Here is an 18,070-nt window from a genome sequence, read left to right on the forward strand (position 1 = left end):
CCTTGAGTAGCTCAGCAAATAGTAAGGAATGGTTCGTGGTTTTCTTCCTCATCCCTCAAAGTTACCTCTTTTGAGCACAAACAATGGAATCAAGACAAAAATATGTCTTTTCTTTAACCTCACAGAGTAAGGAAGGTGGTTACCTGTTGTCAGCTCTATGTAAGGAACATTTCCCAATATTAAGGAGCACCAAATTCTGGAACAAAAATGTGGACTACACAAATACGGTCATCTCTGACAGGAAGTGTGTGGGATTTGCGTTGAAGACACTGAGGAATTTAAGCAACATGAGAATAGAGAAAAATTTTTACTAATTATTATAAAGATGGAAATAGAGGCAAGTCAGAGTAAATTTCTATGGATTTGATGCATTTCTGGCCAATAATATTCTTGAGTTAATCAGTTATTGCTTCTAGGCTATACTTTCATTCATGACAATCAAATTGATCCCACGGACTCAACATAATTTCTATTCAGATGTCTTTTATTTAATGATTTGTAATATTTAAACATTTTAAATATTTAATATTTTAGTGATAGAAGATAAATATCTCACATATGAAAAGTGAGCATGAACAAGAGAAACAGAATCCGTAATCCCAGCAAGCTTTATCGAGCTGCTATTTAACTGACATAGTTTTGAGATTTCTAGTATAGCAACTATTCCTGACCTAAAATAAATATTCATGGTAAAAAATAACTATATATACAGTGCTGTGAGTGTCTGTCTTTGTGTGTGTGTGTGTGTGTGTGTGTGTGTGTGTGTGTGTGTATGTGTGTAAAGTAAGAGCTTAAATAGTTTGAAAATAAATTTTAGGCCATAACATCGCAATGTAACTATGAAAGTCCATTAAAGGCAGTTTCCTTTCTGCTCTCCCACAAAATAAGAACAATGCATTTAACAGTTATCTATTACACATCTTAAAGAGGTACTATTCCACTTTATTTCTTCTTCATCGTGTTTTTGATTGAATGATTTATCTCTTCAAATGATACTTATAATACCATTTTTAAAAGAATCGTCAATTCAAATATTAAGTGGTTCTTAATTTTCTGACCCACTTGCCCCTACTTCTGTGAACTCATGGCAATTCAGAATTTAGATCTTAAATATTCACTATCAGTGCCTCTTAGAAACAACCAAGATCTCTCTGAGTGTTTCAAAATATGATGCTAATGTCTGGGTATATTTTTCCTCTGCATTTTTTATTGTAATAACCTCCTCTCCTGTGCTGGGTACCAGTGTTGCCCTTGCTATCTCCTGTGTTGATGGCACTAGGTATAGTAGCTGAGCATTATGAGATCATCTGCCCCTTCTGTTATCTAGTTCTTTATTTTAATCCTGTCTAGTTCCATTAACTGTCCCTGAGAAAATTACCTTGTCCCTTAGAGTCCAGGCCTCATAGACTTCAGCACAACCTCTCTACAGCAACATCTCAGCATTTCCCTCATCCCTCCTTCTGGACCCTTAGTCCCTGATCTCTGGAAAGATTAACATAAGACTTAGCCTCATCCTAAAGTAAAACTCTATCCAAATGTGACCTCAAATTCATATCACAAGGCTCCAGATAGCTAACTGTTTCTTTTTCTTATCTCCATTATATTTAATAAAAAGCTTTATTTTGAAAATTCCTTGATGGATTCTTAATCTCAGTTTCATACCGTGAAGGCTGAAAGTTCTTAGATTGCACAACCTAGAATTCCAAAGAGGAATTGACTTAGAATCTACACCTGAGGAACAAAATAAAAACAAAGCCATCTTCTGCATGTAATAAGAAGAATTTTTCTCTTTCTCTATTTTTGCCCAAGTCCAGGCATCTCCCATCTTCTATGAATCAGACCCTACCCTGGTACTCGTCTCCAGTCTAGGCAATGTGAAGGGTTTCATTTGAGACCCTTGTCTTAAACAAAGCAGTCGGCTACCCATCAAATTATTTACAACCAGCAGAGTTTGTGTTTAGAGTGTTTATTTTTCTGTACCCCTAAGCAGCGTTTTTCTCTCTAGTCTTCACTATCACCAGCTGATTTTATTTTTTCTTCCTCCTCACTCGGAAAATTTTCTTTGACCTCCTGTTGTACAGCTGAGCTCATAAAAATGATATAAGTATTCACATTGAAATATATAGAACACACACACACACACACACACACACACACACACACACACACACAGAGCACACAGAGGAGAAAGAGAGAAAGAGAGAGAGACAATACTGTGGCCACAGTGGAGAAGTTTTTTTATTTTACCCCATACCAGGAAAATATTCCATGTTTTCTCCTTTAATTCTTTCAACCCCAAAGTAAATCACATTTTCTTAAATTCTCACAAAGGATGCAAAGAACAAAGTGGATCACCACTCTTTGGAATTGTCTTTGTCCCTGCCCTATGTGCAGCTACCCTATGTGCAGATTTCCATGTTTAGAAAACTTCAGTTGTAGGCTGGCCAATAGATTTGAAGTTAGGACAGGAAGTAATATTTCTGTTTGTAATTCCTATTAATTTTTAATTGTGTATATTTAAGGTGTGCAGAATGTTTTGATATATACACATATATATGCATATGCATAGTGAAATAATTATTACCATGTGTCTGTGTGTGTGCATGCACGTATGTGCATTTGTGTGGGAAGAGCTCCTAAGTTCTACTCTCTTGGAAAATTTTCAGTATATAGTTTCTGTGGTTTTAATTCTTGCTCATGTTGGTTTATCCCTCACCTGAAAAGAGTTCCCATTTCTACAATATTATTAACTGTGGTCATGCTGTATATTAGATCTTTAGACTTATTTTTCCTACATAATTGCAAGTTTGCACGCTTTGAGCTACTTCTCTGCATTTCCTCCACTGCCTGGGCCCCCAAAACCCCTTTCCACTCTAGTTCTGTGTGTACTTTCTCTTTCTTATCCTCTCACTGCCCCGTCTGTCATGCCTTCTACTTTTTAAAATCCCTTTATTATCTTTTCTCTATTCAGTTTCTTTTGACTCTGTTTCTAGGTCTTGACAATGATTCTTCGTAGTTCCTTGTTGATTTTAGTACATTTCAATCACATTAAGGTTGAAAAGAAATAACAGAAAAGAACTAGGAGTAATAACAAGACTGTTTCAAAGAGCAGAGGCATGAATAGGTTTGTGTCACACATTCACCTATTCCAGGTAATTAAGGGAGAACTTGTGAGGAGAAGATCATTTTTTAATAGCCTCTCTAGCATCTTAGCTGTAGTTCTCAAAATCTATTCTATACTAATCAGCTTATGGCTTATCTTAAAATTGCTGAAGATAATTGGAATAAGATACTATAATATTGTAATAAATTTGAAACTTTTTCACAGATGACAATTCTTTTTCCCTTTGCATAAATGGTACATCATCCTTCTCATAATTTTACTCTCCCTTTTTTTTTTTGAGACAGAGCCTCACACTGGGGTGCAGTGGCACAATCTCAGATCACTACAACCTCCACCTCCCTGGCTCAAGCAATTCCCCTACCTTAGCCTCCTGAGTAGCTGGGTTTTAATTTTCTTGCTCATATTGGTTTATCCCTCACCTAAAAAGAGCTCCCATTTCTACACCCAGCTACCTTTTTTGTATTTTTAGGAGAGATGGGGTTTCACCATGTTGGCCGGAATGCTCTTAAACTCCTGACCTCAGGCAATCCACCCCACTTGACCTCCCAAAGTGCTAGGATTACAGGCATGAGACACCATGCCCAGTCTAATTTTACTCTCGTTAGCAAACTATATCCATATACAAATATGCCAAAATCTACCGACTATTTATTTATAATTTAAAAATTAACACTTACCTGAAATTTAAACACAAGACAATTGCATCAATATCCCTAGTTAATTTGCAATCAGTAGCCCATTTCCCAAATGATCCACAGTTCCATTTTGTCTTCCTCTGACTAAACTTTTCTTCACTATAGGTAAAGTCATATTTTCTTTCTGTTCCTATTTCTGTGGCTTTCTCTCATTTTGTCTCATTTTATATGACAAAATATCTTTCCTATCTTTTCTAGTCTCCTTCCTGCTGCCATTTTTTCTATTTTGTTTTTATCTAAATTTGTGTCTTTTTAGCACGTAATCCTCTATCTTTTCCAGTCCCTTTGATTGGCTGTTTCTTTCTTCTAATTTTTCTTTGCATTTCTATGGTTTTAAGTCCTTGCTCTCATTGGCTTATTTCTCACCTAAGAAAAGTTCCCATCTCTGTCTGAAAGTCAAACCTGTACTGATTAAAGATGCTACAATTTTGATTCTATATGAACCTCAGGTTTTGAAAACCTTTGACTCTGTGAGTAGTGAGGTTTGAATGCTTCCACCATGTCTATAAATACCACTGGTTTCTCCTGGGGTAGAAAATTAGGGATTGGTGTCAGAGTCTGCTGGATCCCCAGAGATGAAATGACCATAAAAAGCCCTTAACCACAGATATGGCAAAAACATATGATCATAATACCAAAAGTAGTAGGAAAGCATCCTTCTGTTAATCCACCATTCTTAGTTCTTTTTTCAAATGTAATGGTTTTCTCTTCTCAAATGAGTGTAAGAAAGTAAATTCATGATAATTACTTTGGCCCAGAAGAATACTGAAATTTCAGCTTTAATTAGGGGCATTGTACAGAACAATGGTGATGAAGTACAATGATAAGTCTTTCCATTATAAGGTGTTTTTTACATTTCACTGAACAGAATTGTTTATTAGTTGTGTGCTTATTAAGCATTTATTAAGCAACAGGGTTCAAGGAGCCATACTAAGCACTTTCAAGGCAAAAGCCACTATCTAGTTCATTGCTACTTCCCCAGTGCTTGGTATGAGGCACGACTCCCCAACACATTTTTTTCCTTATATATTGGCTATCCTACCTCTTTGCATTTATTTATAATTTTGGAAACAGATTATCCATTTCTACCAAGATATATATTGGGACTATTATAGAAAACATATTGAATCTATAGATCAATTTGTGGAGAATTTAAATGTTTAGAATATAAGATGTCTAATCCAAGAACAGGACTTCAATTACTTAAAGTCTTTATTTTTTTCAATATTATTGTATACTTGTCTGTTTGGAGATTACACATTTTATACTAGGTTTATTCTCATTTACTTGACATTCAATTGTGCTAATGTCAATAGCATGATTAACTATTTTTTTCTAAATCTTTGGGACTGATAAAATAAAGTCAATTGTCTTTTTTCAGAAAAACTGCTAAACGCATTTTTTATTTTTAATAAGTGATCTGTAGTCTCATTAGGCCTTATTTTGTACCAAATCACACCTTCACAAGTAATGTCAGTTTCTTTTCCTCTTATTTAAAATCTTCATTATCTTTTTCTATATGTGTTGCTTTTTTGCATTGGATAAGGTCTACAGTGCAGTTGAGTAAGAAGGGATAAAAATTGTTTTATCTTCTTTTTGCAGATATCACAGGTGTGGTTATCAAACATTTTACCATTAAGCATGTTTGCTAAGATTTTTTGTATCTGCTTTTATGAGAGAATGTGGTCATCTTCTATTGCTCAAGTGACAAGATATTTTGCCAAAAATAGATGCTGAATCTTACAAAATTATTTTAGGTTTATTGAAATTCATGTTTTGATCATCCATATTATTTTTATTTAATATCCTATTAATGTGATTAATTATATTGATTAATTTTCAAATATTAAAATTGTCTTTCTGGAATAAACTCAAGTTGAGAATGCCATTGTCTTTTCCTTATTGATTACCAGAATTGATTTGCAAATATTTTGTTTAGGATTTTGACATCAATTTTCATCAGTAAGTGCACCCTGAAATTTTCTTTACAATAATGTCTTTGTCATGCTTTGCTATGAGATTAGCAAAGCTCTAAAATACCTTGAGAAATATTCTTTCTGTTCTCCCCAGGGAGATTTTGCATTTCCTGGTATTTTATATATTTATAAATTAAATGGCCATCCCAGGGTAGTTTTAATTATAGGTTTGCTAGTTAATCCTTACAGACAATTCAGTTTTTCTCTGTCAGCTTTAAAACTAGTTGTGGAGAGATGTAATTAAGGACGACATTATCCAACATTTATAGGACTGTTTAGATTTTCTACTTATTCCTTTACCTATTTTTGTAAATTTTATTTATCTAGAAATATGTAGTTTGGATATACATTTTGATATTTATTGGCTAAAAGTTTTTCACTAAGTACCTTCATAATTTTTCAATGTCTGCAGTAATCGCATGGTATCTGCTTTCCTCATAACTCATGTTGGTTTGATATGCAGTTTCTTTTTTATACTACTAGTCTCTAGTAGATTCGTAGTTTCATTGATCTTTCAAACAGTCAACTTTTCAGATGTTAGGTTCTCAAAAGCAAATACAAAGAGAGAGTTTGAGATGCAAAGGACTTGTTAGGAATTGAAACCCGTAAAGAGGAAGGAGCAGGGTTGGGCAAAGGATAAAGCTAAACTGCAAAACAGGCCTGACAAAGTCTTGGCCAACACCGTGTGGCTCTCTGGCCCACAAAGGGATTTACACTCTGGCTTACTTCATTCACTTAATGTGGGATGCCCTGGGAAGGATGTGGCCTCAGGGACATGGTTGTCTCAAGGTGAGACAAACCATGGAGGAGGAGAAAGTATATCTGTGCTCTTGTGATACCCTATAACCCAAAGGGTTCTGACCAATTTTGCTCACTTCTCTCTAATATACTTTCCTCCAGTTGCTCTTTGGAACTCAAAATTTTATTTTACACAGAGAAATATGCATTCTTTAGAAATTAGTCCCAAATACTCTTTGTATTTTCATTTTCAAAAGGTATCTACACTGAACTGATCATATTAGCTCTTCATTGATAATGAAAACACTGATATTAAACTATTTTCTTTATAAGATATTCCTTTCACTTGGCTTTGTCTTTTTTTTTTTGTTTCTTTTCCTTTTTTAGATTCTCCTTAGTACAATCTTTCCTGATCTATTTTGAATACTATATTTAAGGTACTAGTTTTACATCCTCAGGTAGAGCGTCTTCACGTCAGCTTACCACCCAAAATTTAATTTCCTCATTTCAGGCTTTTTATTACTAAGGGGACACTGTTTGAATTGGAATAATACATTGTGTCAGAAGATCCTCCCAATTGTCGTGATTCCAAATAGGAAGATAAGTGCTTATGTCTGGCTAGGTGAGTGGGATGATCCTTCATTGTAACACCTGTGGTAGCTCTTCACGGCTTCTACTCTGTGTTTGAGTACATGGTACTGACCCACCCACTCTCAACTCTTCATCTAGGATTGCTTTCCCTAAACACAAGCAGCCAAAGTGTGGACTGAACAGTAGAAATTTGTGTCTAATATCTCTACAATAATATCAATGATGCCTAAAATTGAGTTTCCAAAAGCTGACTAAAGTGGTTACATTCATTTTATATAATTTACCCCTATGATAGTAAAGTTATGACAATTATTTAACAAATGTAAAAAGTTAGTCATAAAGAAGTTAAATGACTTAACCAAAGTCTCATACCTAATAACTAGAAAAGCCACTAAACCAAATGGTCTCTTTTAGCTGGCATATTAAATACAGTATAGAAAATAACATTTATTAATGTTATTATACCTATGTAGTATAATGCGAAGGTCTATTCTTAAGCTTATGCTTTCTTTTCTTGCAGTCCCATGGCCATTTCTGCCAGAGTTCTCCACCGTAGTATATACTTCTTTCTTGTTCTAATCACAGTGGTTGAACATAGTAAATGCTGAGACATATCAAATTGTGAGGAAAAAATGTTACTCTTCAAAACAATCTTTATTGTGGCTCAGTAGTGTTTTGGGTGTTGATTGAGCTGCCCTGACTAGGTTGCATTCTTTAGGGCTTCGTCCTAGCTGTCCTCAAGGCTGCTTTGGTGCTTTGAGTTCTATGATTCTCCAGTGAAGTTTCTGAAAGGACCGGCTGAATAAGCCCTCTGTGCCAGCATTAGGGCATGCCAGCTGAGCATTTTTCTCCTATGGAAACAGAAAACAACAAACAAAAAACAGTAAAATTCAGTTGGAATTTCCTGCCCAGATCCCCCTTTTCTTCCTTGAGCAGCACAGACCATACAAATGCTAGATCCTTTGGATATCGTCGGCACTGAGGTGGAAGGTTCTAGGGTCATGATACCAGTAAGTGGGGTACATTATGGAGTTCCGATTCCCAGAGTGCTTCAGGCCCAAAGAATGCCCGATCTCATGAGTTGCAACCGGGAACAGATTAAATCCTGAAAAAATGTAGAAGAAAAAAGATAACATTAATTCTGTATAGGGAATGCAGAAAGTGTGTGAAAAAGAACAAAGAAAAAGGAGAAAACAGAAAAGAAGAAAAGGGCAAATGTTAGACAGAAAAGGAAAAAGTGGGCAAGGAGCGAAAGAGGAGGCTAAATGGAAACCAGAATGGTAAGATATTTGAACAGATAAACTTGAAGTGAAAAAGACAGATGGACAGAATTAAGAGGTTGATAAACGCAAGCAAAAAGATAAGGAGAAAAAAAACACAATTTGAGAATGTGTTTATTATGGGAGCATTTGTGTTCAGAAATGATCCCATCACTCTCCACTTACAGAAGACCTCTTCCTCAGCCAAATCTTCTACCTCACCCTGACCACTCTGGATCCCTAAATGGAGACCATCAACACTGAACCCCAGGTTCCCAGAGAGTTCCAGCACTCCCACAAAACAAGGAATTTACCTGTGTTTGAAGCTGACCAGTGTTCATCCTTGTCAAAATGGACAACTCCAGGATTTCCAGAATCTGGTAAAAAGGCATGGCCCAAGAAACCACCTGGCCCATCAAAGGGCCAACAACCTTCATGGTCTGTGGATGACAGAAGCTATGATAAAAGTGGGGGTGGAGGGAGAAACAAGGGCCAGAATAGTCTTAAGTAAACCTCAGAGACAGGATACTGTGCAACAGTCTACCACTGGGGTGTGAGAAGGCCAAGGCATTATGTATACAGAGAAATAAGGTGGGTCAAACATTTTACTACTCTCTTATCTAGGGTAAAAAGAAAGACAGACAGATAGCAGACACTGAGTCAAGCCTACAAGTTAGACAGAAATAATAATAACCTCTTCCCAAAATAATAAGGAAAATAAGAAAGAGAATTTAAACTTTACAAGTTTTTATAAGTAGACTGGATCAACTTTGAATAGCATTTCATTAGATTTAGGAGCTATGCATCATCTTTTTGAAAGGAAAGTGTGCAATTCCCCCATAATATTCACACTGCGGCCAACACTTCCTCTTTATTTATTGCTTCACGTACTAAAAGTGTCTCCTGTGTTGCAGGATTTGCTTTGCATTAGGATTTTGTCTGATTTTTTCTTTCCCAGAAACTTGAATATGTGAGCTGGGTCTTTATTTAAGTATGAAAACCCTTTGTCCTTTACACAGGGCATATACATATCCTTCTTCCCACGTCAATTTCTTACCCCACTGCCAGAAAGAAATCTTGATGTCTGCGTCTTTATTCTGCACTTGCTGGAATATCAGAGTAGTCACACTGCTCCAGATAGAAACTGCATTATATATATTGTCTTTCACTGTGGATGGCTTCATATCATGTGGGTGATTGATAATCCTGAAGAAAGTAATCTCTAAATGGAATAGTTCAGAGGTATGGGAATTATCCTAGCTATAAATATGAATAATTCTACTTTGGGGAGAATCATTTAATAGTTTTAGGACTCATTTTGCTTATTTATAAAGTTGAGCTAATCCCAGACTAACTAAATCAGAAACTTAAGGAATTAAACATGCAAATATAGGTTTCTAAGAATTTTAACAATAGCCCACATTATTCTTAGGCTAAAGTCTAAGAACGACAGCCCTATCTGGTGGTTCTGGAAAAAATAATTAAATAAAACAATGTGAACTAAATTAAATTAAAGTAAATGTATAGTATTCTACATAAATTAAGATGTATGGCATTCCACATGATTTAGTGCTGTTTTGCTTTAGATATCTAAAATATATTTAGCATCCCCAATAGAAAGAGTAACCTAGGCAGAAGTTTTCAAAATTGTATCTTAGAATCATCCATATATCCACACATTAAATTTCAAAAGAAAGTAAGAGGATAGTGAAAACAAAGTGCCAACAAAACAAAGGGCAAGGATAGTGGTTATGCTCTACTTTATTTTTCATCTTTCAGTTTTTAACTTTTTGTTTTTTCGAATTAGTTTTTTATTATGCTATGTCTTGAAAAGTTTTGTTTTTATTATTTTGTTGCTAGTTTTGTGTTTTGGTCTTTCTACTTGAGATGAGCATGGTTTACAAACTACAAATATAGTCTGGTAATATCCTGTTTGTTGTGTATTTAGTATTACCAGTTGAGTATACCTACGTAACAAACCTGCAGGATCTTCACATGTACCCCAGAACTTAAATTATAATACAAAAGAAGAAAAGGAAAATAATCAGTAATAAGAAATTATCTGATAGTTATGCTCTACTTTCTAAAGAGATGATTGGAGGAAGCTAGAAGAGGATGTGGGAGTGTTGCCTTCTCTGAGGGCAATTTTAGGCTTTGAGCAGGCTGCCAATGAAAGCGGAAGACAATAGAGGTGCCCCAGGAGAGACCTTGTGGAAAGCCCTTTGAAGTCATCACCCCACTCATTATCCTCTAGGCCTTAATAACAAGCACCTGTAAGTCAGAGAGTACTTATCCCACTTGCATCTTCCTGGCGAGATGGTGGTATTGGATCCATCAGGCACCCCACAGCGGGGCTGGTGCAGCATAGCATGCATCTGCATATCAAGTAGGCCTGTCCCATTCTGATGGAATTGTTGCAGGAGCTGTGTTTCTGTCTCAAGTTGCGACTCCTTCTTGGTCAGGAAAAACTGATGGAAATAGTCCTGAATTAGATCAAGAAGGATGAGTACTAAGAGTCAATAGGGAAGACCGATATATCAGCTACCCTGGGCATAGCCTTCTTTGAGGGTCTCAGAAGGATGGTGCTTAGTCTGGCCTTCCTAAGTCTCCTGTTTTCACTCAGAGGATGGCAGCCGTCCCTGATTCTTCATGCCACAGTGAAATGATATTAGGGATAGGGGACAGAATAAAAATAACCTGGATAAGCTGTAAAAATGTTTAAAAGACAATGCTTCCAAGTTTTCAGATAGAGAATCCCAAGTATAAACATCATGAAGTTATTACCTGGGAATTGCCAGGGGAAGATGGCCTTTGATCTTTCTGACTGATGAAGGTTTTCTCAATCAGGACAGAATCAGTGACTCCAGGACATAAAATTTACTGGTTCTGCATTCCTTATTTTATTTGCATTTACACATTCCATTTCATTAAACTACTTTTAAAGAGCTCATCCTTTCCTATTCTTTGTCTCCAGTGATTTTTCTGCCAGTCTACTGTATTAAATCTAAACGTCTATATGTATATAAAAAAGAAGCACATTGTATTGTAATTAGGCTTTCTCTATCTACATTTGAAGCCCAGCTGGACTCAAAACACTTTAAGGGCAATGCTCATGTCTGATGCAGCTTGATCTATTCCACAATGCTTACGATAGTACTTGATGTAAACCTATTGATTATTTCTTTTTTTCAATTATATCACTGCATTTTTATGCCTTTGTTTTATTATCAGCTGAGCTGGGCACTCAGAAGCAAATGACTTTTTGAATTTTTCTGGCTAAGCATTAGGAGGAAATTTGACTAGGTTCCTGTACAATTAAAAAATACATGACTGCAAGCAGTTTTAACAATGTTTAGGTATTTTGGATGCTTAAACAATTTGGAACAATTTATAATTTTTTAAGAAATTGACAGTGTATGGTAGACTGATTGGGAGATTACTCAGTCAATATGAAAGTCGCATTAATTCATTTGAATTATCTCCCCTGATCTCTCACTACCTAGCAGGCTCAGAGACCCATATGCTGGAGTGTTCACTCTATGCCATATAGAAGACAAAGAGAGTGAGAGCTCAGTAATGGGGCTGAATTAGGCACAGAAGGCACAGTGCCTGGGGCCCAAAATTACTTTTAAAGGCTATAAAAATTTAAAATTTTTCTTAAAATTAGAAGAGAAAAATGAACACATATATTGAATAAAGTGTTTTCATATATAATATTATTTATCATTATGCCATGCACACACACATGAAATAAGAGCCCACAATGGTCATCATGTAATAATGTGATCCTGAGTAGTTCACCTACCTTAACAAAGTCCCATCCTTTATGATCTGTATCAGGGGGCACTGGAATGGTGAAACACCAGGGCAAGAAGACAGTAACTCTTAAGATGGCAAGCTGCATGGCAAACACTCATTTGTCCCACTGCCTGAATTCATGTACCCAACTTGGGCCACCGGACCTTTATAGCTGTGCCAGCAACATCCAATGACTCACCCTGCCAGTTTGCCCTTTCTTTGAATCTGTGAATGTCGTCATTGTCCATACCTGCTGAGGGCAGAGTGACCAGCATGCAAGGGTGACAAAAGCAGCCATGGGATTTATTTTTACTCTCAATTCACACCTGATGGTCTTCAGCATCCCAGGCCACAGGTTTGGTTAAGGAAATACAGGTCAGTCTCAGAATATAGGGGGCATCATTTTTAAAATGGAGAAAAAAGCAAGAAACAGGAGGTGTGTGAACAACTCATTATAGGTTTGTCTATCGAATAATTACTTTACCAGTCAGAGACATACAATCTTGCTCCAGAAGCTAAAAAGAGAAAAAAGAATAAAATCAAGGGAAACAAATAATGTCAGCTGTAATAAAGATCCAGATCAGATTATGAAAATCTCCAATATCTATGTAAGAGATCCAGAAAAACACAGAAAGAGGCAGTTAATAGCTATTTGCTGAAGAAAACAAAGCACTGATAATAAGTTATACACACACACATCTATAGATGTATATGTATAGATACATATACATATATATCTCATAGTAAAATATTTCAGCTCATTGCCTTAGAAATCACACAACTGGGCCAGGTGCAATAGCTCACGTCTACAATCCCAGTGCTTTGGAGGCTGAGGTGGGTGGATTACCTGAGGTCAAGAGTTCAGGACCAGCCTGATCAACATGGTGAAACCCTGTCTTTAATAAAAATTGAAGAAATTAGCCAGGCGTGGTGGCAGGCACCTGTAATCCCAGCTACTCGGGAGGCTGAGGCAAGAGAATTGCTTGAATTTTCCTGGTTTCAGTGAGCTGAGATCATGCATTGCACTCCAGCCTGGGTAACAAGAGCAAAACTCTATCTCAAAAGAAAAAAGAGAGAGAGAGAGAGAGAAAAGAAAAGAAAAGAAATCACACTACTCTGGAAATGGATCTTAACTCTGCTACTTAAAAGCTGTTATACTTCAAGCACATTATTTAACAGTATAAAGCCTCTTTCTCTGTAAATTAGGAAAATTAATCAAATTCACATAATATGGTAGCAGAGATTGAACTTGGCTTGGTACACTGTAAGTCACAATTAATAAGACCTGCCTTATAATTATTATTGCATTCACAGAGATACAGAAATTAAGCAGATACAAAGACCTGGGGACATTAGGAGAAATGAATTAAGCCTGCATTTATTGAGCACTTTATGGGTTCCCAGACCTGAACCCCCCTCTCACATAAAGAAGACACAGAGGAGACAGATGGAGTTCCATTTATCCTCCAGGAGTTCGTCCTCTAGAAACCACAAGTCTACCTGCTGCACAAGTTCTCAGAGTACAGGATTTGCCAGGACACTTTTCTTCTCTCTGACTTATCCCTGACAGTTCCTCCAAATAAACCAGATGGCATGAAATGACCCTGCATAGAGTGGAAATCTGGTAGAAAATAAATGGGATAGGAAAGGTTTTATTACTTCTGACTAACCCCACAGCTTCTAGATGCCCCATGATGAAAACAAAGCCAAACAGCGGATTTTAAGAATGGAAACTGTCAGGGCATGGTGGCTTATGCCTGTAATCCTACTACTTTTGGAGGCAGAAGCAGGAGGATTCTTTGAGCCCTGAAATTTGAGACCAGTCTTGGAAACACAGGAAGACTACGTTTCTCCAAAACAGTTTTTTAAAAAATCAACTGGGCCAGGCGCGGTGGCTCATGCCTATAATTCCAGCACTTTCAGAGGCCGAGGCAGGAGGATCACATGAGGTCAGTAGTTCGAGACCAGCCTGGCCAACATAGTGAAATCCAGTCTCTACAGAAAATACAAAAAAATTAGCCAGCCATGGTGGTGCATGCCTGTATTCTCAGCTACTTGGGAGGCTGAGGCAGGAGAATCACTTGAACCCAGGTGATGGAGGTTGCAGTGAGCCGAGATTGTGCCACTGCACTCCAGTGTGGACAACAGAGTGAGACTCCATCTCAAATAAATAAATAAACAAACAAGGAAACTGGGCATGGTCATGCTCACTTGTTGTCCCAGCTACTCAGGAGGCTGAGATGGGAGGATCATTTGAGCTTGGGAAGTCAAGTCTGCACTGATCCATGATCAAGCCACTGCATTCTAGTTTTGACAAAAGGGTAAGATCCTAGCTCCAAGAAAAATACAAAATAAAAATAAAAGAAACAAATTGGAAGATAATGGAATAATTTGTTAAAATGTACAATAATTGAGGGCTTATTATAAAGCAATTTTGTATTTTATACCTTTGGTATAGATTAAAATACAGTGTAAAAATTTTATAGGTTAAAGCAATGAGACTCAAAGAGGTGAAAGAACATGCCGAAGTCACACTATTAATGAGTAGAAAAAATTAATTTCAAATCTAATAACAAAATAATTCATCAACGGAAGTAAACAACATGATATATATGTGGAGGCAGGTCAACAGATAGATGAGAGGTAGATAGACAGATAGACGGCTACTACTCAACAGCAGCAGAGAGCAAATTACTGACACACGCAACAAAACAGACAACATTAAAAACATGTTGAATTAAAGATGCGGGAAACCAAATGGTAGTCCTATATGAGGCTCAAGAACAGGGAAAGCTAATTTATAGAAAGCAATGAGTATAATTGTTGCCTCTGTCGTGATAGAATTGTTGGTAAAGGAGCACAGTGGAAATTTCCCTGGGAATGAAATGTCTATTTCTTGACTGACATCTGGGTAATACAAATATATTCAATTTTGAAATTCACTAAGCTGTATACTTAAGATTCATACATCATACCATTAAACCTCTATGAAAATAAATACGAATTCAGTGAATAAAGAAAATAAAAACATAGATTAATAAGGTACCAAAAGCAGCACCCATTTCACCATAAGGAATATAGGACTGTAATATAAATCATAATGTATGTGGTCAAATGAGCATATAAATAATCATTTTGCTGATGTTATTGTCATGTGTGTGCTATATACCAGAACACAGGTAAACAATGGAACATCAACAAGAAGAATTAATAAAACAAGATATTTGTGATAAACTTGGAAAATAGAGTGTGGTTAATCTGAAAAAGGCAAGATGGATTTAAGACTGCCTATTTCCAAGGTTGTTTACTGTTAGACAAATATGGTATAGAGACGGTTATTCCCGATAATCTCTATCAACTTGGTAAAATATGAGTTTGTTCATTAAAATGTCATGATTATATAGGCCTCTTTAGATTCTCATTTCAAAGATTAATAAACCAGGGTTTAGGAAATATAAAACTCTTTCCATGGAAATGACAAATATATTAATATTTACATTTATGTCTGACTAACTTTCAAGTCAGATTATGTATTAAGTGAGGCATGCTTCTTATCATTACCAGCAGATCTTCATCAATAATATCATCAATATATGTTTAATGTTCTGAATAAATTCAAAAACCTAAGCTCAGTGGAGTCACAATGAAAGAAATGATGTGAAATGCTAATAAAACTTATTCAAAACGCATAGCAGATTTGAAAGAAGAGAAAATTAAAAAATCCCCTGAGTCTCTCACATTTTCTCTGGTGTTCTGAACGTAGGCTTCTTCAGGTTGGTTAAAAATCAGGTTAAATCTCCCTATCCCATTGAAGGAAGGTGACCAGAGAACCTCCCATAGAGCATAGTTCTTCAGTCACTCAGATGTGTTCTTGAGGTTCTATTGTAGAATTGCTGATAAATGAAACCCTCCTGAAATTTCAAAATATTCTGTACACAATAAATATATACAATTTTTATTTGTCAGTTGACAAATTGACCAACAAATTGAAAAAAACAAAGAAATATAAAGAAGCCTTCATATTTACAGGCCCATACATAACACTGTAGGTTCACTAATGACAGTAACGTCAAGTTGCAGTAATACATGTAGCACAGGTTTTAGAACTTAGAAGGAACCCATTATTCATTAAATGAATAAAAGTGTTCAGTAAAAAAAACTCATACCTAGTGATGAAATCAGAAGTGAGTGTGTGAATACTTAAACTAGTGATACACTTGAGCATATAATTCAAATCACTCAACACAGTGCAAGTGATCATTGTAACAAGCTATTGAGCACATACACTGTGTCAAGGATGTACTTTCTTTCTTCATCAACACAACTACTTGCAAAGTAAGTGTTTTATTATACTCATCTTGTAGTTAAGAAAATGAGGTTTTGACTCATTCGATTGTCATTTGGGTGGTCACAATGCTCAAAGTGATATATAGAAGTTATTAACAAAGAGTACTTTATTCTGAAGGCAGAAACTTTGATCACTGGACTAGACTTCCACTTTTCATGAGACTCCTCTTCTCATGGTGACACAGTCCTCTCTAATGCTGCTTCTGGAACTCCCAGTATGTCCCATGCAATCTGATATGGCTGGCACAGATGAGCAGCCACCTGTAAGCCTGACCCAGCACTCAAATACATGAGTGCTGAGTGCTGAAAGCCAGCTTAACTAAGAAGGCAAACGAGTGACTTATTAATGATTCAGCTGCAGATAAGAGAAATAATGTGTTGAAAGTGTAAGTGTTTCTGAAAATATAACATGCATATAAATCACCTGTGGATATTAAAGAAATGCAGATTCTAATTCAACAGGTCTTGGATGGGCCAAGTATTCTAAATTTCTAACAAGATCCTAAGTGATGCCAATGTTGCTGATCCAAATCATACTTTTTAAGTGGTTATGAGGCAGAAGATATTGGCAATGTAAGGAATAAAGACCTGTGAATTTAACTGGAAAAGTTTCATTCTCAGCAAACTGACACAAGAACAGAAAACCAAACACCACATGTTTTCACTCATAGGTGGGTGATGAACAATGAGAACACTTGGGCACAGGGAAGAGAACAACACTCACTGGGCTAGACGTCGGAGTGGAGGGGAGGGAAGGGACAGTGGGTGGGTGAGGAGGATGGGGAGGGATAACACTGGGAGAAATGCCAGATATAGGTGATGGGGCCGGAGTGGGGGAGGCGGGGGGATAGAGACAGCAAATCACCATGGCATGTATGTACCTATGCAACAATCCTGCAGGATGCAGGATGTGCACATGTATGCCAGAGCCCAAATAATAATAATAATAATAGATACCAGAATTTATATTTTATTTTTAAAGTTGAATGTTATTACTACTGGCAAAATTTATAAAATAAGAAATTTAAACAACTCAAAATTGTTTCCTTTAGGGAGTGTACTGAAGATGGCAAAGGAGAGGCAAAGAATTGTTTCTTTCCTTAAATCTTTATACTGTTTGATTTTTAAAAACATAAGCATGTGTAATTTTTATAAAACATATAGGCGTGTTTGTGTGCATGCCTGCATATATGTCATACAGTGCTTACCAATAGAGATACTCATACTGAGACATGCGCTGTCATGAGAACATCATAGAGTGCTCCTATGGATGGATGCCCCTTTCTACATGCTTCTGAGAGCAATTTCCACAAAATGTTTGTTCCATGTCTTGAGGTTTCTGCTGGATATTAAATTCTATATTTTGTGAAAGTACTCACAAGTCATATACCCTTTTCTATATAATTTCATTTTCTAACCTCTTGGACTAAGCAAGCTCAGTGTATCATACTTGTCAGATCTTGCTAGTAGATGCTATCTTATTCTCATAACTTCTTTAGGGTGTAGTCCTTTTCTTCTCTCATCAGATCCAACACCTCACCA

At 36.4% G+C, this 18,070-nt stretch overlaps 1 protein-coding gene across 1 annotated transcript; it reads right to left on the reverse strand.

The window, feature by feature from the left end:
- Positions 1-7,759: 7,759 nt before the first annotated feature.
- MMP26 (matrix metallopeptidase 26) lies at positions 7,760-12,308 on the reverse strand. The gene is made up of 6 exons (XM_017532810.2): positions 12,189-12,308; positions 10,655-10,866; positions 9,441-9,589; positions 8,698-8,823; positions 8,068-8,229; positions 7,760-7,975 (listed from the first exon to the last, which is right to left on the reverse strand). Exons 1-5 carry the CDS (start codon positions 12,285-12,287, stop codon positions 8,078-8,080), a joined length of 738 nt encoding a protein of 245 aa, XP_017388299.1. The 5' UTR covers positions 12,288-12,308; the 3' UTR covers positions 7,760-7,975; positions 8,068-8,077.
- Positions 12,309-18,070: the final 5,762 nt, after the last annotated feature.

Source organism: Cebus imitator, unplaced genomic scaffold (assembly GCF_001604975.1).
Source record: "Cebus imitator isolate Cc_AM_T3 unplaced genomic scaffold, Cebus_imitator-1.0 Scaffold79, whole genome shotgun sequence".
Classification (NCBI taxonomy): domain Eukaryota; kingdom Metazoa; phylum Chordata; class Mammalia; order Primates; family Cebidae; genus Cebus; species Cebus imitator.